We start from the raw sequence: 26,843 nt of genomic DNA, 5'->3' as shown, positions 1-26,843 counted from the left end.
CCAATAAGGAAATACTACAAATCGTTTCTTTTCTGCACAAAGTGGTCCCAGCGGTGCCATCTCATTCTGCTCAGGTTCTTGTTTGTTTTAAAATAAAAGGGTTTGGTGACAGTGGCCTGTTGATATACACTGTGTCACCTCTCTCCTCCCTGGGACCAGCTACCTCCAGCCCTCTCTCTCCTCCATCCACAGGAGGATGTGGCAGATTCTGGGTACCTGTGCTCCCTCCTGCGGGGTCCAGGGGCTCTGTTGTCAGGTGGCTTATGCCAGGGGTGACAGCAGGGTGCCCCTAGGGCCCTGAGCTCTCTGTGCTGGTGACCAGGGTGCTCCAGATGTTACCTGGAGTATCTTCAGCCAAGGGGGGAGGGGTGAAGTGCACAGGTACCTGTTAGCACCAAGACCTGGATCCTAAAGATGCTTTTAGGCTCATCCAGCCGGTCCAGCCAGCTTGCATGCAGGTCTGAACATCAGGCCAGTTAATTTAAAACGTAACTATTTAATATCTTCTTGGCGTTCCCTTTCTTCTTTGAACCCAGCTTTGGGAGTATAGTTTTTGGCTCATGGTTTTATAGCCTTCACTAGAAGCCATAAAATTCAAGAAGTAGGAGTAACATGGTCAGTAAATCTGGGTGTGGGTATGCTGAGGGTCATAAACCCTTGTGTGTGGGTTGTGGCTCTATTGTGACCGTCCACCACCATCTCCAACCCCATCCTTCTTCCTTACATCCCCAGGCTCTTCTTCTAACGTCTTAAATTCTGCTCTGCTGTTGAGAGGCAATAGCCTCTATAAAATCTGTTAGCCTAAGTTCATAAGAAGATGGGGTATCCAGTCCAAGTGGCCTACTAGATACTATTTTAGTAAACAGAAGGTGAAAACCATCCCTTTAAATTGCCCTTTTGAAGCTGTCATGTGCTACAGGAAAATTCCCCCATAAGCAGAGCTGACAGTAGGAGCAGTATCAGCATCCACTGAAGGTTGCTGGCAGAGCTATCTTTCCTAAGCTGATTTATTTATGGACATTGGACAAGACTAATCTAGACTGGAATGGAGGTAAAGAAAAGATGACTGACTAAAGCCTTCGCTGTAATAAAATTAGGTATTTTTAGATGAGAAACACTATGCAGGATTAATTATTTCTATCTGATGTATTAAAAGGGAGCATATAGAAAAAAATGCCTTCTCCCTTCAGCCAAGTGAAGCATTCAGTTTACAGAGATGATTAACCATGGGAATTTGCTGAATATATTTTATTACTGTGTAATCTTCTCCAGGGATAGATGTGATCCTCAAGAGTATTGGGGTCCACTTACTCCTTTTCCTCAAGTGCCCTTGAGACCCACTTTCAGACTAATGGCCTCAGGTTTGTTGTGCTTTTCAGGCTGATCCCAATTTTCAGCCCTTCGTTTAAATGAGCCTTTGATTGATACAGGATTTTTTAAAAATGCTGTGTCTCTGGCTGGCTGGATAAATAAAGGAGTAAATGCTCCTCCAGTGTAATTGAGCTTCTGTGAATGGTTTGGCTCTTGGTGGAGGCTTTGCCTCTGTGATTCTTTGCCATGATGGTGCAGGGAATTTGGGTGGGTTGGTAGCACATGTGCAGACTCCTCATCACCCAGCCTGAGTGTTTCTTTGTCCACCGAGCAGCTATTTGGAAACATGGTTTCCAAATGGATTAAGTCTTGTCCCTGCACAAAAGGGGAGCCCTGATGACATCCCCAGCTCTTGGTGCTCAGCAGGAGATGTATAGACACTGGTGAGGGCAGCCTCTGTGCTTTGTTCCCTTTTTCTTGCTATGTCTCTGCCGCAGTGTTTTGACAGCACAAAGCTTGCAGCTTTTTGGGCTCCAGTTTCTTGAAGCTATTGGAGATGAGGAAGGGTGCCTGGCTGGGTCTGTTTTCTGTGTTGCTGTGAGGCAGGGCATGGTCTTTCCCAAATGATTGCCCTCTTGTATTAAACTGTAGGATCTCTCCTTCCAGTGTTCCACCTAGCCCAAGGCAGTGTCACTGCAGTCATTGATCTTTATATCTCAACACCAAAAAGCCCTTTGCAGGTGCTTTAGCATGTGTCAGGAAGGAGTGGGCTGCTTTTTAGGAATGGGATTTTATCCACCGAAGCAAATCCAGGAATCAGTGGGAGGCTGTGCACCTCTGAGCATTGCATCCTGCTTGGTCTTCCCAGAGGCTTGGGATGCCCCATGTGAGCCTCAGCATCTGGCAGCCTCCAGCTCCCCTCGGGGTGGGAGGAATGTTCATGGGAACAGGCATAGCCTCTCAGGGTTTGCTGAATTGTTTGCAAACCATAAAACTCTTGTATTTAACTGAGTGCTGCAGATGAGTCAGGGAGTTGGTCTGGACCAGGCTTCCAGCAGGTCTTCATAGGGTTATACAAGCTGCTCATTGTATAAAAAATAATTTAGCAGCTATTTCAGTTTCTTAATTTCTGACCTTCTCAGTTTGCTGATATTTGAAATGGTGACAATATGGCATGAACATGTCCGTGCATCCCAAAGCCTGAATTAACTCCAGGGGATCCCAGCCCATGCTGCCAGATCAGCATGGAGTCATGGGGAAGAAACTTCAAAAGTAAAATTTAGTGGTCCTCTTAAGAAGATAGTTTTCATATTAATACTTACTCCTTGTAGGAAAGCGTCTGCTGAGTGCTGCAGCAGCACCTGATCATCCCTCCCTGATCCCTGTGTTCCCAGACAGGGAGAGGCACCTGCCATTGCTGCACTGGCACGTTTCAAACCTTTTAACAGAGTGCTGGTGAGCTTGTTAGATGTTTGTATCTTCATTACCTTGATCCTCATCATCAGTGACGTGATGAGAAGCAAAATGTCACTCTGTAAGTGCCAGTTCCCATTAAACCAAAGCAAACTGCATTTAATTACAGTGTCACAAAAAGCTGGACATTGAGTGCTGGTGGTGCTGTTATCATCAGTGAGCCCCTGAGCTCCCTGTGATCTCTGCATCACCAGGGACTGTGCAAAGCCTGAGAGTCTAAACATGCATCCAGGTTTTCGGGGGGTTGGGAGCGTTGGGGAGGTGGGTGCATGACTCTAGGGGAGAGTCACTTGTCTCCTGTCTCTGATCATCAGGTTCAGCAAAACTTCTCTGTGAGATATCTGCAGGCAGGAGGTGGAGGCTGCGTGCCCAGGTGGGAGTGGACGTGCCCAGGTGCTGTGTCCCACACACGGCTCATGGCAGGCAGTATGCGTGCGCTGTGTGAGATAACCCCAAGGGATTGCTCCAGTCACGTCAGCATCCTTATCACACCGAGTGCATTTCAGTGCTGTCAATACAGTAAATGACCTGTTCAGGATACTCCTTTGATATGTACACAGAGCATTAATCTTTGCAGTTTTATGTCAGGATAAAAATAGCAGCTCTTTCCTCCTGCCATCCCGAGCATCCGTGGCTGGCTCGGTGTCAGAGCATCACCTGTTGCAGGGGCTGTTGGGTGAGCAGCTTGTGTAACTCAGCTTAATGAAGGCCTAGGGCCCTGACCTCGTGCCTGCTCAGGCAGCTCTTCCCAACAGAAATGTTCATTGCAGGTGGAGGACTGTTTTTTTCTCAACAGCTTTGAGGTTTCTCCTGTAGCAAGGTGGTGCCCAGCCTGGCTGCTCCCCCACCTGTTTCTGTGCAGAGATGACCTGGACTTGGGCTCATGGGAAGGAGAGGTTCAGTCTGATGTGAACCAATGCTTGTTGCATCAGCAGCTCCTGCTTTATTTTTTTGTTATTAGCATCTTCCAGAGGCTAAAGGGGCTACAAGAAAGGCTGGAAAGGGACTTTTTAGATGGATATGTTGTGATTAGACAGGGGGGAATAGCTTTGAACTGACAGAGGGCAAATTTAGATTAGAGATTAGGAAGAAAATCTTCCCTGTGAGAGTGGTGAGGCCCTGGCACAGGTTGCCCAGAGAAGCTGTGACTGCTCCATCTCTGGAAGTGTCCAAGGCCAAGCTGGATGGGGCTTGGAGCAACCTGGGATAGTGGAAGTTGTCCCTGCCCACGGCAGGGAGGGTTGAAACTGGTTAATCTTTAAGGTACCCTCCAACCCCATCCATTCTGTGATTCTCTGATTTTAGGGGTTTGGGAGCTCCTTAGATGCCAGTCCTGAAGCTGTGGCTGGAGCATGCCTAGTTTCAGTGTTATTACTGCTGTCTGCATTAAATAGAAGTGTCAGTGAATCCCCAAGTCTTGTCCTAGATTACAGTGAGATTGTTTTAAAATGTGGGGACTAAGAGCTGTCCATCCATGTGGCTCTGTTTAGTTCTTGAACTTAAATTTGGAGATGTACTCAGGACATTGGGTCACATCTTTATTTTCAGTTTACTGGGGGGGAAAGTAAAGCAAAAGAGATGATAAGAACCCATTTCTTGATGTTTCCCTCTCTGAGCCATAAATTGTTGCTTCTCCTGCTGGCATCTCTGGAAGTACTTCTTGTGTTTGTGACCACAGAGAACAGCAATTAAACTACATGTCTGTGTCTGTAGAAACTCCAGGTTCATTTTCCTGCCCTGCCACAGATTTCCTTCCTGACCTTGGGCAAGGCAGGTAGGGTCCCATTCCCAAGGACAGCTGGGCCCAAGTGTCTCACCTTGGCACATACAGACCTTGGAGCATCTGGTACCACAGTTCATCTGGTTATATGATGGACACCATGGCTTTGCCCCAGACACATCACAGAGCACAAGGCACTCGATGCTCTGACGTGAGCTTACATAGCGGGACAGAAGGCAGATAAAGGTCTTCCAGGGATCAGCAGCATTCCCAGCTGGCACTGGTGCAAGAGCAGGGCTGGGTCCTCCAGCTTTGCATGGGGAGAAGCTGTTTGGAAGGGGCTGACATGCTGCAGCAAGTTGATGTTTGGTTGCTGTTTCTTTGCAGCATCTTTCTGGCGTTATATCTGTGCCAGGAGGTGGATTTCAGGGGAGGAAATGTGAGCTGTGCAAATACTGCAGCAAGCTCCAATCCCCAACTTCGCCGAGATCTGTCAGCTGGCACCACAGGCTGCTTCTCATTTCCAGCTTGTCCTCTGCTTGCATGTCATTAGGCATGACACTGTTGACATGTGCATGGCAAGTATCATGCATATTGCTGCAGAGTTGCTGAGGAAAGGCAGAAGAGCTGACAGCCAGCGCCTGGTCTCTCTCTGTGCAGGGAGTTTGCAGCAGATGAGGCAGCTCCTCTCCCCATCCCTGTGGTTGTGATTGGAGAGCACTCAGAACAAATCTCACAGGCCACCATGGGATGTTCTCCAGTGCCAAGTGTGCCAAAGTGCTGCCCAGCATGGTGTGGATGTGGCACTGCAGTGGTACAGCACACTGGAGGTGTTCATGGGGGAGTTAATGGCTGGGGGGCTTGCTGTCGGTACTTGGATCATCATCACCATTGCACCTCATTTTTCTCATGTAAAGAGTTAATTTCTGTAGATGAATGGGAACACTCTTGCTGTAGTTGCTGTGCTGGGGCCGTCTGTCAGTGCTGGCCCATGGGCTGACTTCAGGTGCTGTGGCTTTGCTTTCCTTCACAGAGTCAGGTACCTGGTGTGGTCTCACCCTCCATGGCAAGAAACAGAATGTTTTTGTGAGTTGTAGCCCTTCCTCAACCTCCCCATCTTTTCTTCCAGGATCATCCCCCAGCTGGAGAACTCACTTTCACAGGTTTCACCGAGCAGCCTGCCTGGCTCTGAGATTTCAGAAGCTACAAGGACTTACTTGCAAGGAATGAGCCGCTATGACCTGGACGAGCTCGATGCCTGCTGGTTGGAACTTGTTAACATGGAGCTCAAGGAGATGGGTGAGTATTGCTTTTCTGTTTTTTACTGGCCTGGGTGTCCCACATTGGGCATTCAGGCTTTTTGGGTAAGCATGTGGAACTAAAGGCCTTGAAGAAGAAATGTCGGAAATGCTGGTCCTGATTGTTTTCTGTCCCAGGCATCTCTAGATATCACAGCATAACATTGCCTGCATCACTGCTGTTGTATCACTGCACATTCTTCAAATCCTTTAGTGGATTTTGGTTGAGTCGAAGTACCTGAGCTTGGAATTTGACCATTGGCACTAGTGCTTAGCATGGTCTGGTGGGCAGATTTGTTGGCACAGACCCATGGGTGTGTAGTCCTGCCAGACTGTGGAGGGATTTTCCAGTCCTTGTTGGGGAAGGGTTGCTGTGCTGTGTCTACTGCTCTGCAGGTAAGAGTAACACCTCAATAAAACATTCACCTTGTGAGGTCAGTGAAGGCTCAGGCATGGTTACGTGAAGAGTTACTCCTGGTGGCAAAGGTCTTTCAAGGATGGGAAAAAGAATTTTACCAAGTGCTTGAGCAGATGGGATTGTGCACTGCGGAGCAGGAAGGTTGTGCTGGCTCTCACAGGCAGCTAGCTGAGGGCTGCAACAGGATTCAGGGGGAGGGCAGAAAGATGCAGTTCAGTGAGCTTGCATGGAGCATAAGTGAGCTCAGAAGTTGGGCATGACATTGGTTTTGGAAGATCTGGCCTTCTGGTGTACTCATGATTTACAATGAAAGTTTGTTACCATGATCTTGAGAAAGTTGTAGAGGCTGCTTTCACAGTTTGTGTGGTTATCTGGTATAGGTATCCTGTGTATTGGATTTCCCATAATCTCAGTTTTTGAGCCTGTAGCATCATAGAGAAATCACAAGTCAGTTTTGCCCTCATTAGCTGCTCCTGTAGTAGCAGCCTCCGCTCTGTCATTAGCACACCCAGCTTTTGAGGCACTGGCAGCTACAGTGAAGTCCTTGGGCAGAGCAGAGGGTGCTGCTGGATAGAGCCAAGTGCCTCAGTCCTGCTCATGTACCTTGCAGAGGATCCACCCTTCCTAACCCTGCACAGCTGCTGTTGCTGCATCAGGAACTCAGCTTCTACCACCCTGGGCATCATTCTGACCTCACTGTGCCTTCAGTGTATCCCCTACTACATTTCCCTTGCCATCTTCGCAGCTGCATGGCCATCAGAAGTGTGTCTGGGCTCCAGAGAAGGGTTGTCTCTATTTCTGCTTCCCCTTGTGTGTATTTCATAACTCTCTAGAAATTCATAACTCTCTAGAAATTAAGTGGGCAGAGATTTGGCTTCTCCAGCTCAGCTGGGTTAAATTTGCCCTGCTTTATTATTTCTTCAAAGTATTCGGTTTCAAATGCAGTGTCCAGATGTGGAGCTCCCGTGGTGATGGAAGATTGAGATAACTGGAAGGTCCCTGCCCCAGGCCAGATGGCTGCTGGTTGTCCCCATGTCACCTTGGGGCTGGCATGTGCCAAACCCACGAGTGCTGGGGGAGAGAGGCGGCTTCTCCAGCAGCACTGCCTTGGGAATGAGTAGAGTTTAGGAGGCGAGCTTGAGCTTCATCCCAGCCATACCCCTGCTCTGTGCAGGTGTGTGGGTGGGCTGGCACCTCAGCATCCCAATGCATCGCAAGTCAGGACACAGGCAGTGCTTTGCTGCTGACCCTCGGCCATTCTGAGCAGGCTGCATTTTTGTGACTCCATCTCGTCATTTATCAGCCAGTCACCTTTTCCAAGGACTGTCCTTAGGAGGTGTTTGTCCAGGGCTGGGCTGGATGAAACCATAGAATCTGAGGAAGCCCTTGAGCCTTCCTGCCTTCACCAACTCTAGATGGTGATAAGGACGAAGGGGATCTCAGCAGCGGTCATGCAGAGAACACCACTGCCCATCACCTGCTTCTCCAGCCCATTCCTGTTGCTGAGGGAGCACTGTCATTACTGGCTGAGCCTTAAATATGTTGGGGGGAGAGTAGCTCTCAAAACCAGTGTTTGGCATGTGAAGCTTCAGCCCAATGGATTCTGGTACCTTGCCCCCTCCCTCAGTCCTCCCAACTTCTTTAGCAGTGCAAGGGCTAGTACATTTTTTCCAGTGACTTGGAAAGGAAAAGATGTGGCATTGATTAATAACACGTCCCTGGCACTGTGGGGAGCTGGGGGTTTGGCAGGTGGGAAGCAGGATGGGAGCTGGTGCTCCTGGCTGCAGGACCATGGTCACATCACCCATGGCAGCTGTGCCCACCATAGAGGCTGAAGGTCATCAGGCTGCTTTGAGGGGATGTATTTTCCTGCCCGTGGAAGTGATGGGGTTTGGGTGCTCATAGAGGAAAGCTGTTACAGCGAGTCTGTTGCTGCTCAGCTCCTAAGCTGTGCTAGAGCAGGGACTTTGCTCCCTCTGCTTCCCAGATGGGAAAAGCCAGGGTGGGATTTGGGTGCCCTTCACCACCCAAGGCAGAAGAGGATTGTGGCTGCCTGGGTTGGTGCAAAGGCAGTCCATAAATAGTGCTTTCTCCCGGAAGCCCTTGACATTAATGACACCATTAATGACTTGCTGAGATTTCCAAACCCGCTTTGCTAATCTCCAAGATCATTAACATGACTTAACTAGAGAACTGCAGCCTCTCCTCCCATTCAGAGGAGTCAGGAGTTATCTCCGAGCATTAATTTAAAAGATAGGCAGAAGTTTAAATTCCTCATTGGTATTTGGCTGAACTGTTGTCACTGGGCTGTCCAGGGGCACAATATGTCATTCCCAAAATATTTAATGGCAAAGAAGGATCCTGATCTCTGACTGGCTCCTGAGGATGTGCGGGAGGAGAGCTGGAAAGCACCTATGAGATCATCCAGCTCGCCTTTCGTGGATCCACGTAGCACATAGCACATGCCTTTTCCAGTCCTTTTTAGGTCACCCCAGGGACGGAATTTTATCACCAAGATCAGATAAACCTCCAGATAGCTCCAGCTCTCTGCATTCTGCCTGCTGACTCCTCTCCCAATTAAGTGGAATTGCTGTGGAAAGCAAAGGTTTTACATGAAAAGCAAAAGTTTTAAACATAAAACAGCTTTAAATAGTTTTAAACCCCCCAGTAAGATGCCTCAGTAGCTGTTGCTGTACTCGATGGAAATGTGCTGTTTAAAGAACCTTTGCGTGCTAGAGATGAAGTCAGTATTTAGGCATGCCTAAGTGTTTTATTTGTTGCTGCTGCAATATGAGATAGTAAAAAAAGTGGATCTGAAGAAGGCTAAATGAAGCCCTGAGCCAGCTTAATGTCCGTGCCACTCCAGGCAGTACAGGCCTTTCCTTTTAGACAGGAGCCATGCCATAAGTCTTCGTTTTTATATTAACATGTTATGTTGTATTTTGTGATCTTCACTAAATCCAAAGGTATTGTAAGAGCGGAGCTAGAGAGACTTCAAAGACCAAGGCTGAAAGATCCTTTTGCAGTGATCAGCACTTCATAAACACACGGAAAATCCTCAAGAAATTGCTAAAATTGTTGTCAGAATCAATTTTGCTGAAGGCAGAGTCGAATTTTCTAAGTATTCCCTTGACTTAATCCATATGGTGTATTCTGCTCACATATGCCCACCACGGCTTCTATCTTGGGAGCTGGAGGTGTTCCTGGTATTTTATGGCAGGAACATGCAAAGGTCACATGGATTGCTTTTGAAGCTCCAGGGGGAATTCATCGCTGCATACTTGAGATATGTCTGTGTACTAATGAGATGATACCTCCCTCAGCGGAGGTGAGATTGGTCAAGTAGATGTGAAATAAGCTGGAGTCGGTGGAGTACCTCGGGGAAGATGTGCTCAGTGGAGCAGAGGCTGCTGTCAGTCCTGCTCCTCAGAGAGTGGCTGCTTCCCTCCCTGGCGGTCCTGGGTGTCACACTCTGAGGCTGCTCCCATCCCACTGCATCCTTTTGGGATTCTGGGAGTCCCTTTTTCACCCTGAGGCAGCACGTTGGCACTCCCTAGGCAGAGCCTGTCTCCAAGCAGCTGCCGCCCACCAATGTGTGTCCATGTCCCACTGTGCAGGACCACCCCAGTACAGAATCATAGAATGGGTTGGTTTGGAAGGAACCTTAAGCTCATCCCGTTCCAAGTCCCCTGCCTTGGGCCGGGACACCTTCCACTATCCCAGGTTGCTCCAAGCCCCATCCAGCCTGGCCTTGAACACTTCTGGGGATGGGGCACCCACAGCTTTTCTGGGCAACCTGTGCCAGGGCCTCCCCACCCTAGGCTGCTCCCATCCCACTGCATCCTTTTGGGATTCTGGGAGTCCCTTTTTCACCCTGAGGCAGCACGTTGGCACTCCCTAGGCAGAGCCTGTCTCCAAGCAGCTGCCGCCCACCAGTGTGTGTCCATGTCCCACTGTGCAGGACCACCCCAGTACAGAATCATAGAATGGGTTGGTTTGGAAGGAACCTTAAGCTCATCCCGTTCCAAGTCCCCTGCCTTGGGCCGGGACACCTTCCACTATCCCAGGTTGCTCCAAGCCCCATCCAACCTGGCCTTGAACACTTCTGGGGATGGGGCACCCACAGCTTTTCTGGGCAACCTGTGCCAGGGCCTCCCCACCCTCACAGGGAAGAATTTCTCCCTAATATCCAATCTCACCCTGCCCTCTGTCAGTTTGAAGCTATTCCCCTCTATAAAACACCACAAGCCTCTGGAGCTGAGCTTATTTAGCCCCTTAGAGATACAGAAAATCGATACCACGTGTAAGTGAATGTATTAATTGTTTGCATGTGATGTAGTAATGTATAGATTATCAGGGTTGGAGATCAGTGGGAGACTCTTCAGACATTTTGCCTCCACATTTTCAGTACAATCAGTTTTTACATCAAGTTGCTGTTTTGCTGTTTCCATAAATTCCTGGCAGTAATTGCGGTAGTTTCCAGCAGTACTCCAGCTTTGCTGCTGATGGGGTGAGGAGGCTTTCATCAGGAGTGTTCTAGGACAGCCCTGTCAGAGCCAAGCATCGCTGCAGAGAGGCAGCAGCTTATAAAGTGGCATCTGAAACATTTTGTCATCATCTTAAATTTGAGCAATAATTGATGTCAGTGGGTGGCAGAAAGGGTGATAATTGGTTCCTGTAAATCTTTTAAGTGCATTAGCAGGCTGTGTTTGCAACAAAATGTCTGTAAGTTTCACTGTGGATGCTCAGTTCACTGTTTGTGTGTTGGTCACACTTTACATGCAGGGTCTGTTTATAAATAACATTGATAAAAGATTAATGTACAATTGCTTCATCTTCCAAGGGCTGTGTGTCTACAGGTGGTGGGCTGGAAGTGGCTGTGGGAGTCCCAGGTGGTCTGGTGTGGTGTTCAGGTGGTTGGCTGTCATCCTCTGATGTCCCGGAAGGATGCTTGGGACAGGACCTGGGGTGCCCAGGGGGGCACTCAGCCCGGGGCAGGGTGGCTGGTGTCCCCACAAATGCCAAAGCAGGCATGTTTGAAGTGACTTGCCTGGGGCAAGCTGGAGGGACAGTGAGCTGGAGGGAGATCTCTGAAGTCTGTGGTCTGTGTGCCATGTGTGAACACCCCATCCCATCAGGGACCTGTCATTCTTTCACTCTCAGGTTTTGAAAGATAGTCAGAGACAAGCCTACATCATCTCACAAGTGCTTTCCTTTTCTTACTATTATTTTTAAAAGCAGTGATTTTGCTTGGTTTTGTATATATATATATATTTTTCCTGAAAAGTAGACTCCCAGGTTTATAGTCTGTGAATCAGCGAATGGCACAGCCTGCAGTCCTTATAGCTGTTTGTTCATGAGCTGTTTCTATCTCCAGGTATTCTCCACAGGGGGAAAGGATTTATTGTTTCAGTAAATTGATATTAGTGGAGTACAGTTCAGTCAGAAATAGGTCTCTATTTTGTGAAAGGTGGCTCTCCAGCTATTTTTTTCCTCCCCTCGCAGTGAGTTGGCTCACATCACGACAAGGAGTAGCTGAGAATTCATTTAGCAGAAGAATATTGCTCCTTCATGCCACATAAATTACAATATTACAGAAATAATTATAACGGAGGGCGGCGTTGTGTAAAGGGATGTGCCTGGTACTTCTCCCAGGCGCGGCGCTGTGGCTGCGGTGCCAGCCCAGTAATCCCAGCCCCTTTGGGATAAAGTGTTTAAATTCTGTATTCCAGGTGCTGTACAGGCAGTTGGAAGGGCTGAACTTTGTGGAGTTGGGCTGGGCCCCTCCCAAGGGATAAGGGGGATGCTGGGTGGCTGTGGAGCTGCAGGGATCATGGCAGACCCTGACGCAGACACACAGGGAAGAGATTTTGTTTGGAGCAAAGTTCCTTCAGGGTTTGCTTTCATGAATAAGATCTGGAGACCTCCTGTAGTGCATCATCATCTGTCACCTCTTCTCTTCCATTTCTGAAGCAAGTCCCATATTCTGATGCTTCCTTTATTTGGGAAGGTGCTACTGCCCAGCATCTTGCCCTGTGCAAAAAGGGGACAGTTTTTCTTGTCTGAGATGCCATGGGAGGCATCATTCCCTGGATTACAGCCCTTCCCGCTGTGGGGCAATACCAGGGTATTCCAGGGAGGCTGGGTGGCCACATCAAAACCCATCATTGTTAATGCACTCAGTGTTAATGGGAAAAGGGTGTAAGGGGTCTCCTGGAAGGGGTGATGGGACATACTCCTCCTGTGTCAGTGTTTTGAACGTGGCTTCAAATCGCCAGTGATTATATTGGCATGAGATTGAAGTCTCACCTCTGCCTGTGTCCGTCCAGACAGAAACTCTGAAGAAGTTTATGCCTATCACTGCCCTTCTCTGTGGAGGCTCAGAAAAGCTTTGTTTTCTTGCCTGAGACCTTGGCACACCTTAACCAGGTGAAAATACCATTCTCTTGGTTAGCAGGTGGAGTCCACTGACCTGGTGATGGTCCCAAATGTGGTCATTGCTGGATTTGTGCATTGTAACCAAGATCAGTGTCTGTGTCTTTACTTTCCTTCTCTGGGGACAATAACAGTGTCACTTGAGCATGTACACAGGGAGTGTTTTGGTGGAGAATTTTTCTGTTTGCTGTTTAGCTGGCCACGATCAATAAGGAGAGAGTTTTTGCAGCCAAAAAGATGACAATTTTATGAATGGAGTTCAGTAGCACAAACTTCATGTGATACAGAAGGAGATAAATGGAGCACAAATGGAAAAAGCACTTCACCCCCAGGCCCCATTGTTTAGTGTTTCATAAACGATTAATCGCTTCATCCCCATCAAGTGCAATTGTCAATTCAATAAGCTCTGAGGTATTTGGGATGACGCTTGGCAAACGCATTCCTAATGTAATTACATCTCAATGGAGTGTGAGAGCGCCTGCGTGCGTGTGCGCGGGAGGGACTGATCCATATTTCCCCAGGTAATGGTGTAACAGCTGCACGGCACAGAGGCTGATAAGGGAACCCCACTGAGGCGCTGGTCTCCCTCTGGCTCTGGTCTTCCTCTGGTACAGGAGTTTTGAGAAAGCATGAACTTTCTTCCCAGGGTTAACCAGGTGATGATGGAAAATTCAGGAGGTAGGATGGGTGCTGATTCTTTCCACTTGAGATGAAGTGGGACAGTGGCAATGCCAGCGTGACCCTGACCCTGGGCAAGGTTGGGTTCATGATTCCTGTGGAAAACACCCTTCCTTTCCTTCCTCATGCTGCCTGCAGCTGCCAGCCCTCTCCCATGAGCACAGGGCAGCTCTGGAAAGTGTATGGGGAAAAGCACTGGGAACACCTTGATGGTCATTTTGCTTTCTAGAAGAGCAGAGCCTGACAGGTTGGGAGGAATGGAGTTACTCCAGACTGACACTCTGGTGCCCAGGCTCATAGTCACAGATGGGAAGTTGAAACCCTGACCCAAGAGGAGGATATTCTTGCTGGACTGGTTTAATACTCATATAAAGTCATGTTGAGCAAGTGCACCTCAGGTGGTGTGTTTATAAAGGGACTCCATTAAGGCAAAAATAATGCTCTGGCTTTCTCTGTAACATGCAGGCAGTGATGGGACAAGGGGGAATGGCTTTGAGTTGAAAGAGGATTGATCGATTTAGATTAGATATGGGGAAGAAATTTTTCCTTGTGAGGGTGATGAGGCTCTGGCACAGGTTGCCCAGAGAAGCTGTGAATGCCCCATCCCTGGAAGTGTTCAAGTTCAGGTTGGACAGGGCTTGGAGCAACCTGGGATAGTGGAAGTTGTCCCTCCCTATGGAGGGGTGTTGGAACAAGAAGATCTTCAAGGTCCCTTCCAGCCCAAACCGTTCCACGTTTCCATGATTTTGTGCTTCCTGACCTGCCGCCTCCAACCGGCACTATGCCAAGAGCAAGATGGTGGCTCCATCCCAGCCCTGGTGCTCAGAACTCGCTGTGCACGTGCAGGATGCTTTGCATTGCTGAGCTCCAGAGGTCCCAGGCAGCCTGTGCCAGCCTGGGGCTGAGATCCTGCACCTATCGCCGGGGCTGCTCCGGAATCAAACAGGTATCAGCAGGTTCCTTGGCATGTTGCAGCACAGCAGCCCAAGCTCTTGAAAGGGCTGTGATAGGGAACAGTGGTGTCTGTCTTAGATGGTATCTCAGACTCGACATAGACGTGTAAAATGCCAGGCTGGATGTTTGCAGAGACTTGTCAAGCCAAGGGAAACCGTGCCAGTGAAACATTGGGGAAGAGCTTAAAAAGGCAGACAATGGCATGTTTGCTTGCCGAGCCCGCCTATGTGTTGCTTTCCCCCTTGACAGAGTTTTTTCAGTTGGTCAGTGGCAGTGGGGGAAAAGATGCAGCCTCTGCCAGCCCCATCCAGCCAGAGGTGCTGGGACCCCTGCACCCCCATCCCTGGGGGCTTTTCAGCAGCCCAGAGTTCAGCCCAGGACAGGGGCATCATACTGTGGCTTGAGAGATGCCCAGGATGCCAAATATTTCTCAGAATATTTAATTAATAACTGCTCCTTATGGGTTCTTCCTCAAGCCTTTTTTTCTCCGTCTCTGCTCATAAATGAGGTATTTTCTCCCATTGCTTTGCATCAAGGAGGGTGGACAACAGTTTGGGTCGTGTTCCTCTACTGTCTGGCCAGTTGTGGATAATTCATGCTAACTAACTGCAAAGCCTAATTGTTTTGTATTGCATCCTGCTGGTACTTCTGTTGTTGTCTCCGTGCCTTCTCCTCTGATGAGATAGTGCTCATTGGGAGACAGGGTGTGGTGGGGGCTTAACTCTGCCTATAACGCTTCACAGAGAACCTTACTGCTGCTGATGACAGATTTTTTTCCTTGCCTGGAGTGACCTCACATTGCGTTTGTGGCACCAGGATCTTTGTGTGTAGGTGGGAGGAAGCACTTCGGGGACCAGCCTTCAGTGTGGCACCATTTTGGGGCTGCTGAGCTCCTGGCAGCAGCATGCCCCATCTGAAGGCAGCTGGGTATACCACTGCTAGGGATTTCTGCGCTAAAAAAACTCTCTTGGTTATTGACCTTATATTCCTGGTTGTCTCTGTGGAGAAAGCTCTGGTAAAGCATCTCTGCCACCTCTCTCCATTACAGGTCCTGGTATGGGGGTAGCAAAAGACCCACCTGGGTCTGACCTCCTGATTTCACTAAACCCAAACACAAAAAACCCCCTTGTTTATCCTTAATTTCTGCCTTTGGCTTTGGTTTTACTCTTCCATTTAATTGGCCTTAAAATGGTCGATTTTCAGTCTTAACAATTAAAGCATTGACTTTGTGTTGCCAAAGCTTGTCTGAGCCCTCGCTGCAGAAAGCATCTTTGCAAAACTTGTCTCCTTGAACATTTAAACTGTCAGCCCCAATTATCCGCATTGCTTCAGCTGAATGGGTTTCCTTCCTCTCAGCCAGCAGCAATATTTTGTTACTGTCTATGAAATATAAACTGCATCCCGAGTTAGGAGTAGCCGTTTTCCGAATCGCTGCTTTTACCGTCGCTGTGGATTTGCCTCTTGAGTTGCCATCTGAAATGCTCAGCCCCTGGCAAAACGCTCCCCAAAAGCGGGTGGGCGCCTGTGCTGGAGCTGCATCAGTGGCTTTGCCTTCATGCTCTGCCTTCTGCATTGCAGAAAAGCCCGAGCTGGACGAGATCACCCTGGAGCGAGTGCTGGAGGAGCTGGAGACCATGTGCTACGAGAACATGAACATCGCCATCGAGACTGAGGAGGGTTTGGGCATCGAGTACGATGAGGACGTGGTGTGTGACGTGTGCCGCTCACCAGAGGGGGAGGACGGCAACGAGATGGTGTTTTGTGACAAGTGCAATGTCTGCGTGCACCAGGTGAGCCCCGGCTGCAGGGCGGGTGGCAGCGCTTGGCTCTGCTCATCACACTCTGGTACCCTCCTCCTCCGGGTTCCTCCCATCCCCACCCAGCCGCTCCCCTGGGCTGCTGTAGACTCCTTCCTTCCTAAATCCCCAGTGTGGCTCCGGTGGAGTGGGGATAGCAGTGGGGTCTGGGATAGCTGGCTGATAGCAAATTTGTTTTTCTTACTTTCTTAGTCCTAACCATTTATAAGTGCCCACAGAAACACACAGCCAGAAGTTGAATTGCCCCTTCCTCCTTATTCTCTGGTCTCTGTAATATTTTATGTCTCCTCATTCTTTAATGTGCTTATTCTTCTTTACCCCATTTTTTTGCTCCCCAGTGGGATCTTTAGCACCCTGGGGTGACTAGCACTGTGTGCAGGACTTGGCTAGTGGCTGGGTGGGATGTGGGTCTGCAGTCCCGTGCTCACCACAGGGGTGGGCTTGCACAGACCCCCTAGCCTTCTCTTCCTCTGCTTTATCTGGGGGGTGGTTGGACCTTCCAGCTCCACCAGTGCTGTCTCACATTGCAGGGTTTCTGTCCCAGCTTCCCCACTGTGTGAGCATGGGGAAGCAGCAGCTTGGAGGAAAATAATTTTATTTTTAGAATTGAGTGCAAATGCTTCAAGCCCTTGCTGGGGGGGGGTCTGTGGGCTCCTGCTTTTGGGGAAACCTTGACAAGGGGAAGGCAGCCACGTGAGTGTCTCCTGGGTCCCTCATGGACCCAGGGAGGTTTTACTGGTTGTGCTTTGAGGGGAAGCACTATGTGGTGCTGGGATGGCAGCAGCAGCACCTGGGCTTCACCCTCTGTGTGAACCGTTTTGGGTTTTTTAGTTCTAAAGAGAGCCATTTGCTCATCTTTTGGGCAGCTTTTCCATCAGTGCTTCCTGGAGGTGGGAGAGCACTGGAGATATCTATAGTTGCCGGAGGTGGGTGTTTTGAATGGTTTCCATCAGTGAATCAGATTCCACAAAATACCAGAATGATTCAGGGTTGGGTTCGGGGTATTTTTTTTGTCTTGGGTTCTTTTTTATCAAGCCCAAGTGACAATGTCAGGCTGTGAGCCACAGCAGGACTCGGGGAGCTGTGGCACCCTGTGGGCTCCACTTCAAGCAGCAGCCCCAGTGCTGCAGAAGGGGACACAGCAGCCTGGATTTTAAGGCTGTTGGAAGAAAAGAGGGATTTTCAGTTGTTTTCAGGGAGCAAAGTCCAGCCCTAAGCCCTTTGCCTGCCCATAAGCTGCTCGTGATTTAATCTGTGCCTCGATTTACACCCTAAGCCGCAAAGTCCAGAGCCACAGTTCAGGGTGTTGTGTGGCATCACAGTTATCTAACCTGCACCGTGCCTTTGCCAACACCACATCCAAAACCTGCTGGGAATGAGGCTTGCCTGCGGGCATATGGGTGCTGGTGCCATGGGCTTCACCAGAGCCATGCCGTGTCCTCCTGCATCCCATCGGGAAGGGGCCCAAGACATGGTGGTGGGTTACGGTGCCAGGAGATACTGTTGTACTCATCTGCGTATCACAAGCCCATGAGGCTTGCTATTAATTAATTCCTATGGAGTGAAGCTTTTAGAAAGCACATGCAGTCATCCTTTTCAGATTGTCAGCGAGGTGGAACTGTGCCCCCCGCTGCTAAATCACAGTTCATTGCTCTCACAGTGACAGCATCACACTTCTGTTTAGCATGGGAATGATCCACCTCCAGTTTCCAGCCACCATGCCATGGGCCTGTCATCACTGAATTCCCTTTCCCTGGTGTGGGCACATGGCTGAACCTGCCTTCTGTTCCGTGGACCACACCAAGCTTGTCTATGGCTTGGCGTCCTCCTTGGTTTTTTGGCATCTTGTTCTCAGTGATGTTGCACCCCAGAGAGACGCAGCAATAAAAATAGCTGCTCTGCTCCTATTCAGCATTCCTCTGGCTTCATGGTTCTGGAACACCTTCTGCCTGGTGCTGGACTTGGAAGAGTGTGTTTAGCTGATAATGCACCTTGTTTCTAGAGCCGCTCCTTGTCTGGGACAGAAGCCCTGTATTTGCTTCTCAGGAGCAGAACTGCACCTTCAGCTGCACTAAAATCACTAGAAATAAATAACCAAGATCCAAGAATCTGCTAGTGATGGGCACCTGGTCATAATTCCTGCTTTCCCCTGGATTTTGAGATCAGTCTGCCAGTTCATTCTGCTGGTAGTACGTATCAGGCTGATTCTTGACTGGCACTAAATCACATGTTTTATACAACTGTGTTCCGGAAATTATTGATCTGTCAGATTTGGAGACACTGTGAAACACACAGTTAAGTCTCTTTAAACTGTGTAGACTCACAGCAATAATATTTCCTTTCTTAATTCCTTGTTATTCCAATAATCTGTTCACAAACTGGCTTTTTCCCCTTGGAAATCACTATAAGAGTCAGTTTGTGATTTGGGGCAACCAAAAGCCGTGTTATAGTCTGTTCTTGGCCAGTAAAGACTGAAGATGTGCTTTTCCCACACTCACACATCTCTGTGTGCCCCCTCTGTTCCTGTCCCCACCTGCAGCACTGGCACTTGGAGTATCAATGACCTGCAGCAGCAGGAGGAAAAGTGATTCTTTTTGGGGGTAAACTTCAAGAAATGGAGCTGATGAATGCCTGGGCTCAGTTTGCAGCCACCCGTGCTGGGGGTCCTTGTCAACGCTGGCTGCTTGCCCTCTGCAGGGATGTCAGAGCAGCCAGATGTAGGATTAATTACATTTCCTTGCTTTAAATAGTGACACAGCCCTGTGTTAGTGCCCCAGGCAGTGTGTGTTGCCCTCTGAAAACCCTTTAAGTGTGAGTTATCAGGACCTGCCAGTTAAAAACTGTCTAGCTTTAGTAGTAGCTGTTTAATAAAGTCATAAATTATGGTCAAAGTGGAAAGTATTTTTTCATTATGGGATACAGCTTATCATTTGGCTCTTCCCCAAGTACGCAAGAGAAATATTTATGAAACACTTTGGCTGCTCGGTGTCCTGCGTTACCACAGCAGGTCAGGGAACTCCATGGGCATCCCGAGTCTTTCAGTTCTCACTCTCTTGGCTGGAGACTTGTCTGTGCCCCCTTTAGATGTGTCATCCTTAAGAATTATTATCCTTTTTGGTTGCTCCTGTCTCATTTACATTCATGACTATTGGCTTCCCCTTTTTACCTTTCCGTAGTTATTTTTGCTTCCCCTTTGGGCTGTGCGGTGTCTGTAACCAGTGTGGTCAACTTTCTCAATCATGGGCTTGTGGCTTTTCAGCCCTCTGTGACCTCAGAAGATTTCTTACACAGCATTTCTTACTTTTCCGAGTCATCATGGGTCAGGAACGGGCAGGACGTGAGCAGGCAGATGAGTGCACCACAGAGCTGCTGCTGGTGGGGGCTCTGCCCATGCCCAGCCTGGAGCCAGGCAGGTGCTTGCCATGATACATGGCACGTTTTTATACTTAGCTTTTAATTAAAATCCAGGACACACTGATCTGCCATGAGCATCCATGTGAAAGCAGGGAAGGTAGTAAGGGAGAACTTCAGCTCACTGTCTGTGGCTTTGGCGCTGCGTTGAGTCTGCTGTTTATTGGGATGCAGCGGCAGTGAGAAAGGTGGGAGTGACGGAGGAGGTCTGGGAGGATGTTCATCCTGGGCTGCTGGGATTAACCCTCGTCCCTCGTGTCTCCACAGGCGTGCTATGGCATCCTGAAGGTCCCCATCGGGAGCTGGCTGTGCCGGACCTGCGCCCTCGGTGTTCAGCCCAAGTGTCTGCTGTGCCCCAAGAGGGGCGGGGCGCTGAAACCCACCCGGAGCGGGACGAAATGGGTCCACGTTAGCTGTGCCTTATGGATACCTGAAGTGAGATGTTTTCCAGCCTCCTCCTGATACATGGGTGGGCACAGTCCTGGTTTCAGGTCTTGACCCAGGGTGTTCATTAATGGTGTAGATATCAAATGAAGTTTGGCTCGTCAAGCTGTGCCAGAGACACAATGCCAGGCAGTTATCAGGCTGTGTGTTTAATGAGCAGCCAAGGGGCACCCTATTAAGGGAGGGCAGAGTATTAGGGTGCAAGGCCACAGGGGTGGGGGGCATACCTCTGAACAGAGTAAAGCTAGTATTATATGCCTGTCGGAGATACACCTCAGATGAGGAATTTATGCAGAGGAAAAACCAGTATTCATCCAGATTTGTTTCTGGTTTTGGGGGTTTGGGGTTTTTTTTCCAAATTACAAGTGACATTGAAGAGTAAGAAATAGAATCCATCCCTCATTCAGACTGCCCCTTGTAGGAGATTTGGGACTGTAGCCAGTATTTACAACTTGTCTTCTATCTTGTGGTCAGGTTAGCATTGGATGTCCTGAAAAAATGGAACCCATTACGAAGATCTCACATATCCCAGCAAGCAGATGGGCTTTGTCCTGCAGCCTCTGCAAGGAGTGCACTGGGACATGCATTCAGGTATGTAACTTGGCACTGAAGAAACTCAGACCTCTGGGGCTGTACCTGTATTAGCCACTGGAGAATCTTGAGATGCTGAAGGACAGGGTCTGAATGAGGCTTATTTCTGTTCTGAGTAAACCTAATAACAAGAGCTTGTGAGGCATCATCAGATGTTGTTTGCAATCATTTAATGCACTGAGTGCTAGAAATCTAGATTAACTTTCTTTGCATAACACAGCGGTGTTGCTGTAGTGAAACTAATTACTGGGACTGCAAGTGACCTTGGTTTGGATCAGAAACCTCCAGGAGATGGGCTTTATGAGGCTGCCAGGAAAGTGAGATGCTCATGGGATACATAATCCAAGTATTTCACAAACCTCAGGGGGTCAGCCTTTCAGCTGGGGGGATATCAGGGTGCACCAGGGTTGGATAGTCCTCACTGGCCTGCTGGCTTGGAAAATAAAGTACTTACCATGTATTACATTTCCGCATTCTCTGTTTTGCTACACCTAATCAAACCACTGCGGATACCTGATTGCCCACCTTCCCCACAACAGGAGGGACAGACATTCTCTTTTCAGATGGATCAGGAGCTGCTGGCTGGTGGCAGAAGGACAGCAGGGATGGAGCTCTGCAGGCTCTGCTGTGTTTGTGCTGTCGTCTTGGGTTTAGTTCTTTAAAGGGAGCTATTTAAAAGTAATCCCCATAGTTTGAAATGAAATCTCACAATACTTCTTTAAATCTGTCGCATTGACTCATTTTTTTGATGGCTCTGGGTGCTTATTCACCCTGCCAGATGGAGATACTGTGTCAGAATGGCAACTGCTTTCAAAGAACAGAGGGGCAGGGAAGGAAGCAAACAGGCTTGGCAGCATCAAAAAGAATTCAGTGTCTCTCAGGCTTCATCCTCTTAGTGCCATCATGACATGGGAGCCGTGAGATCCCGGGGACTGAATGGGTTTGCATTAAAGGTCACCTGAGATGGAACAGGAGCCTTGCTGCCTCATGTGCTGGCAGCTCATGGTTTGTAAGTCTTCATGAGATTGTCACTGGAGCATTTGCTGAGGCCACCCTGTTGTGTGCGGGATGGTTTTACTTCAAGGAAAAGGGGGAGAAGTGAAAAAAAAGCAGGCAGTGCCTTTATTTAAGGATTTATGGGGTAAATTAACATCCACAGGTAAGTAAATATGCTCTGTACTCATCAGTGGTAAAGAGCTCTGTTTTGAAAGCTCATGTTTATGGAGCGTATTTTGTGGAGCATATTTTATGGAGCATATTTTTGCTAGTGCCTGTTTATACAGGTGGGATCTACCTTCGTCAGCATTTCGGGTTTGTGACCCAGCTCTGAAAGGAGGAGTTTGTTTTCTGCAAAAGCACTGGGTGTTTGTTTCTGGCAGCAGCAATCAGGTGCTGCAGGTGGGCAGGTCTGGGGAAAGAAGGAAGTTGCTTCCAGGAGGGGATTTCCAAGTGGCCAAGTGGGTTTTATGAAGGTGAAATCTGGGAGGCAGGCTGGAGGAGTAGAAGACTGTCATCCCAGCAGGGCATCTCAGAGGCAGCACTGCAGCTTGAGAAAACACCCACCTCAGCCACATTTGCAGAGACAAACACAAGAAATCTTTGTAGGGACCTCTGTGTGTGGAGGTGTTTTTCCCCATCCGAATTTGACTATCAAAAGGGAAAGAAACTCAAAGAAGCCCGAGGAAGGGCTCTGCACTGCTGTCTGTGCCTCTGCCCTTGCTGCTGCATGTAACTCAACCCCTGCTTTATGGTACAGAGCTGTGAGCCCGGTGTAACTCAGTGTGACCGTAACCGAGCCAAAAATACTGCGGTGCAGGGATGCAGCTCTGAAGACACCCTTTGCCTGACTCCTGTTAAGAGGAAGGCATTACTTCATGGTGGTTCTTGTGGTCAGACATCAGGAGATGCCAGAGAGCTCAAAATGCAGGAGGAATTTTCTTGTTTGCATTTCTGAGATGGAAAAGAGAGTGCCAGGAGCTAGGCTCTGGTGCAGCCTGAGTCCTGACCATGCTTTTTTGGGACTCTGCTCCCTCCTCCTCGCTTGTCAGAGTGTCTGGAAGAGCTCACCGAGGCAGCACAGAATGCCAGGGCTCTCTTGGTCGCTGGCAAGCTTCTCCAAAGGGCACAATCTTCTGCTGTCATCATCTTCCAGCTTTCTATTTGTTGTCATTTTTTGGAGAAAAAGCCCTTGGAAATGTTCTCCATCACTCCCCCATTCATCATCACTTCTCTGCCCACTGCCGCCCTCTCCCATTGAGCAAGCAGTTATCCACTGGGATAATTGGTGGTTCCCAAAGCTGTCTTCTGCCTGTAGTCCTGAAAAGGCAGCACGTGGCATCAGGGATGAGAGCAGAGTGTGTTGCCCATGCTGCCTCAGTCCCAGCCATCCTCTGCCCCGCATCCTCCGAGGAGTCTGTGAGGCTGAAATTGCCTTTTTCAGCTGAGAAGCTCTACCAGGCTCCAGACCATCTGTGGTCACAAAAAATCACATGGTAGTTTTTTAAGGATGCAGAAGTGTTGTGTCTGATGGCTTGGCCAGTGTTCAGCACCGGTAATTAATTTTTCCTTCCTGAGCTCCCCTCGCAGGTCTGTTGGAGGAGCTGCTTCCTTCCCCTCCAGCCCCAAACTGCAGCAGAGCACCACTGCAAGCTGCTAAACTTCTGTTTGAATGTCCTTGGCAACTAAAATCATCTCTGTTTCTTCCCAGTAAGAGTGATTTGAGGACTAATTAAGAGCCCACATTAAATCTCTGGGGCAGTTTTACCCTCTCTCTCTCAGAATTTTGTTTGGGAATGGATTTGCCTGGATAAGCAAAGTGTGCTGAAATCCTTGAATGAAAGGTGCTGTAAGATAATGAAGCACAGTCAATAACAAAGCAGGGACTGCTCTATTCTTTTGAGCCTGGTTTATTCTGTGTGGCAGATCACTCCCTCCCGCCACAAGTGGCTTCATTCCAACGCCATTCCGGGATGGATCAATATGTTTTTATTGTTAGTTTATCCAGGGTCCCTCAGTTGCTCTGGCCAACCAGGTATCTTTCTTTGTTGCCCTGTCAGCTGAGCTGCCTAATTATTTTCTGTTTGCATTTTGGGCACAGTTTCTGACAAGTGCTGCTTGCCATCTGTTGGAGTAGAGAGATCCAGGATGAATGTCATTGGATTTGCTTTATTCCTAAGGTGGAGTGATGGTCATTCCTGTTAGCAGGACACTGTCCTGGCAGAAGACATGGGAGTGTTGTTAATGCTGTTTTTAGCACTGATGGCAGAAACAGAAGGGAAGGGACACCACTGTGTGTGCTTTAAAAGCCAGTGTGTGATATACTGACTGCCCTGAGTAAATCTGGAAGCTTCAAGTCAGGCTGGGTTCCCTCTGTCCCTCATTTGTTGCCAAAAATAAATACTTGAGAACGGAGCCGGTGCTTCAGCTGCGTGGGTGGCTGTGACAGGGCTTGTCCCAGGGGATGGCCAGGGTGGCAAGGCAGGCACCCTTTGCCCACTGTGGTGGTGAGTGCCCTGGGCTGGCACAGGGAGCGTCAGTGGGTCCCTCACAATGGCTCCAAGCGAGTGCCAGCAAGCCTAGCAGAGGGAGTCGAGGTTTGCAAGTTACCAGCTATTTTCCATGAACAATTTCAGACTGAAATTAGGACCAAATGGCCATTTTTAAAGAGGATAAACACGGTGTCAGAGTTCATAATCTGCTTGCTTGTGGTGCCTGCCGGAGTTAGTGCCCATCATTGCTGCCTAGAGCTGTGCTCGTACAGCCAGAGATGCATCCAGCTCTTCCCACTGCTCCCTGAGGCTTTGGAGCAGGGCCTTGAGTGCTCTGTAAGTGAAGGATTTGGACAGTTCTTGCCTGTGCTTTTCTTGGTCCTGGCAGCTGCTTTAGCACCAGCAGACTCATTTAAAAAGTCAAAGAAAAATACCTAAAAGCAGCAACATCAAAAGTTCACCGCTGGGTGCCTGAGCATGATTCAGGGCTGATGGATAGGATGATGATAAAAAGCTGTAAAACTTCTGTTCCTCAACTACTATCAGAATATATTTTTCATTTTGAGAATCAAGGTGCAGCAGAGCCCCAGTAAAACCAAATGGTTTGTCATCAACATTCAGGAAATTTCACATGCCTCCACCTGGTCCTTCAGGCCACAAGTGCATCTTCATCCCCCACAAGAACAATTCTTCTATTAACGCCAAACTAGTGCCTACAGTAATAGCCCACTTAAGATGTCTCATTATTGCAGTTTAACTGGTCATTAGCATCTGGAATAGACTGATTTCTTATGGGTTATGGTTGAAATAATTACCTGACACTCTACAGTTAATGAGTAGAGGGGGAGAAGCTGCTGACATGGACACAGGCATAGCACTAGCTGGTGGGAGTTCCTCTGTGGGACACCAGGCTGAGATTTGTTGCCTGTGGGATCCAAAGTAATTTAGCCTGAGGTAAGTTGGAAAAACATTTAAAAATTGGTCTGATGGAACTCTGACAACATTGTAGCCACTGTACAAGCTCTAAAACATTAATTTTGTGATGTTTTGCTCCAGTTGCCTTTTGCTTTCTTTTTTAAATGGAGCTAGTTAGAGGCTGTGTAATTTCTAGAGAAGGAAGGCATTCAGGAGCATTGGCTGCTTCTTAGATCCCATGTTCATTCCTAAACCTTGCCATGTTCTGTATGCTTCCAATAAAAGTGGCATATTGGCTTTAGATGTGGTAATAGAGGGGGAGTAGCTTGAGGGTGAAATACAGGTGAGCATTTCTCCATCAGGAGAGAAATCCGTTGACAGTCTTGAAGCATCCCATTGGCCCATGCTGTTCTTTGGCTTTTGACATGTGTTGTTGGAAGAACCATTGGAGGCTCCTGATAGGTGAGAGACGAGCAGGGCCCATTACAGAGGTGGATTAAAAAAGGTAAGGTGGGAAAATGCCACCTCTTGAACCCTGGGATTCTTCTGCTCGGGTTTGTGGTGTTGGGCCCTCAGGTCTCTACGACTGGGGCAGTATAGGTGTTCCTCCATCAGGAATTCCTGTTGTGGAGCATCCATCACTTCATGGCAAGTGTCACCCTGATGGTCTCCCTGGGTTTATGGTATGCCCCTGTTGCGTTGGTGAGTGTCCCCTCAGCGATGGGTGCCTGGCCCTGGCCCTGAGCCCTGTCCTTCTCCCGCAGTGCTCCATGCCCGCCTGTGTCACCGCGTTCCACGTCACCTGCGCCTTTGACCACAACCTCGACATGCGGACTATCCTTGCAGACAACGATGAAGTGAAGTTCAAGTCCTTCTGCCTTGAGCACAGCACTGGGGCCACCAAGTTGCCCGAGGAGGCACGGACAGAGCCCGACCAAGCCCAGCTGGACTTGGAGAAGGTCACGCTGCGGAAGCAGAAGCTCCAGCAGCTGGAGGAGGACTTCTATGAGCTCGTGAAGCCTTCAGAGGTGGCAGAGAACCTTGACTTAAGTGAATCACTGGTGGATTTTGTCTACCAGTACTGGAAGCTGAAGAGGAAAGCGAACTCCAACAAACCGCTGCTGACACCAAAAACAGATGAAGTGGACAACCTGGCTCAGCAAGAGCAGGATGTTCTCTACCGACGCTTAAAGCTCTTCATGCACCTCAGGCAAGACCTGGAGAGGGTGAGTACAGCTTCTCCTTCAGTGGGGTACCCATTTGCTCCATCAGGGCTGCTGTAATATGTGCTGGCACCCACAGACAGCACAAGCCCTGTTCCCCTGACTCAGTTTGACTCCCCTGACAGTTTTGTTCTTTCATCTTCATTCAGAAGCATAACAGTGCTCGGTGTGTGTACATCATCACTGCCAAAGCACTGACATTGATGGAATAAGTTACTATTGGTCTCAGCCAGGGGTTCAGAAGAACAAATGTCTGCAGGGAGAGGTGCCTTGGCAGGGCTGTGTGGATGGGAGGCAGATGATGCTGCAGCTTATGTCCACTATACCTAAATAGTTTCAAACCACAAAATTATCCTGTGTTGCCCCTCAGATGCTTTCCAGCAGCAAGGCTTGGGAACACGTCATTATTCACTTACATTAAACATCAAAGATGAGTGAAAGGCAGAGCAAGAGCAGGGACTGTGCATCCCCTGCCCTGCTGCAGCCAAAAGTGGGTCAGCTCCTGGGGGAGCTGCTGGCAGAGGCAGAGCTGGGCCAGAGGATGCAGACAGAGGATGCAGGCACTGGCAGCTCCCAGTGGTGCAGGACATCCTTGAATCCTCCCATCCACAGCAGAAGGAGCAGCAGCCTCCACGGCAGGCTTTTGGTGAGGGGGGGGCGCGGGGGG

The 26,843-nt window shown here is 49.0% G+C and overlaps 1 protein-coding gene across 2 annotated transcripts in view; it reads left to right on the top strand.

The window, feature by feature from the left end:
* Window positions 1-26,843, top strand: part of JADE2 (jade family PHD finger 2) — a 70,823-nt gene that overhangs the window by 28,526 nt on the left and 15,454 nt on the right. For both annotated transcript variants that reach the window (XM_017732978.1, XM_008632652.2), the window contains exons 5-9: window positions 5,634-5,803; window positions 15,866-16,077; window positions 19,783-19,950; window positions 20,434-20,550; window positions 25,718-26,179. In XM_017732978.1, the coding sequence (XP_017588467.1) occupies window positions 5,634-5,803; window positions 15,866-16,077; window positions 19,783-19,950; window positions 20,434-20,550; window positions 25,718-26,179 (1,129 nt within the window). The remainder of the gene's footprint in view (window positions 1-5,633; window positions 5,804-15,865; window positions 16,078-19,782; window positions 19,951-20,433; window positions 20,551-25,717; window positions 26,180-26,843) is intronic.

The sequence above is a fragment of the Corvus brachyrhynchos genome, unplaced genomic scaffold (assembly GCF_000691975.1).
Source record: "Corvus brachyrhynchos isolate BGI_N302 unplaced genomic scaffold, ASM69197v1 scaffold54, whole genome shotgun sequence".
NCBI lineage: Eukaryota > Metazoa > Chordata > Aves > Passeriformes > Corvidae > Corvus > Corvus brachyrhynchos.
This window is presented reverse-complemented; position numbering and strand designations above follow the sequence as displayed.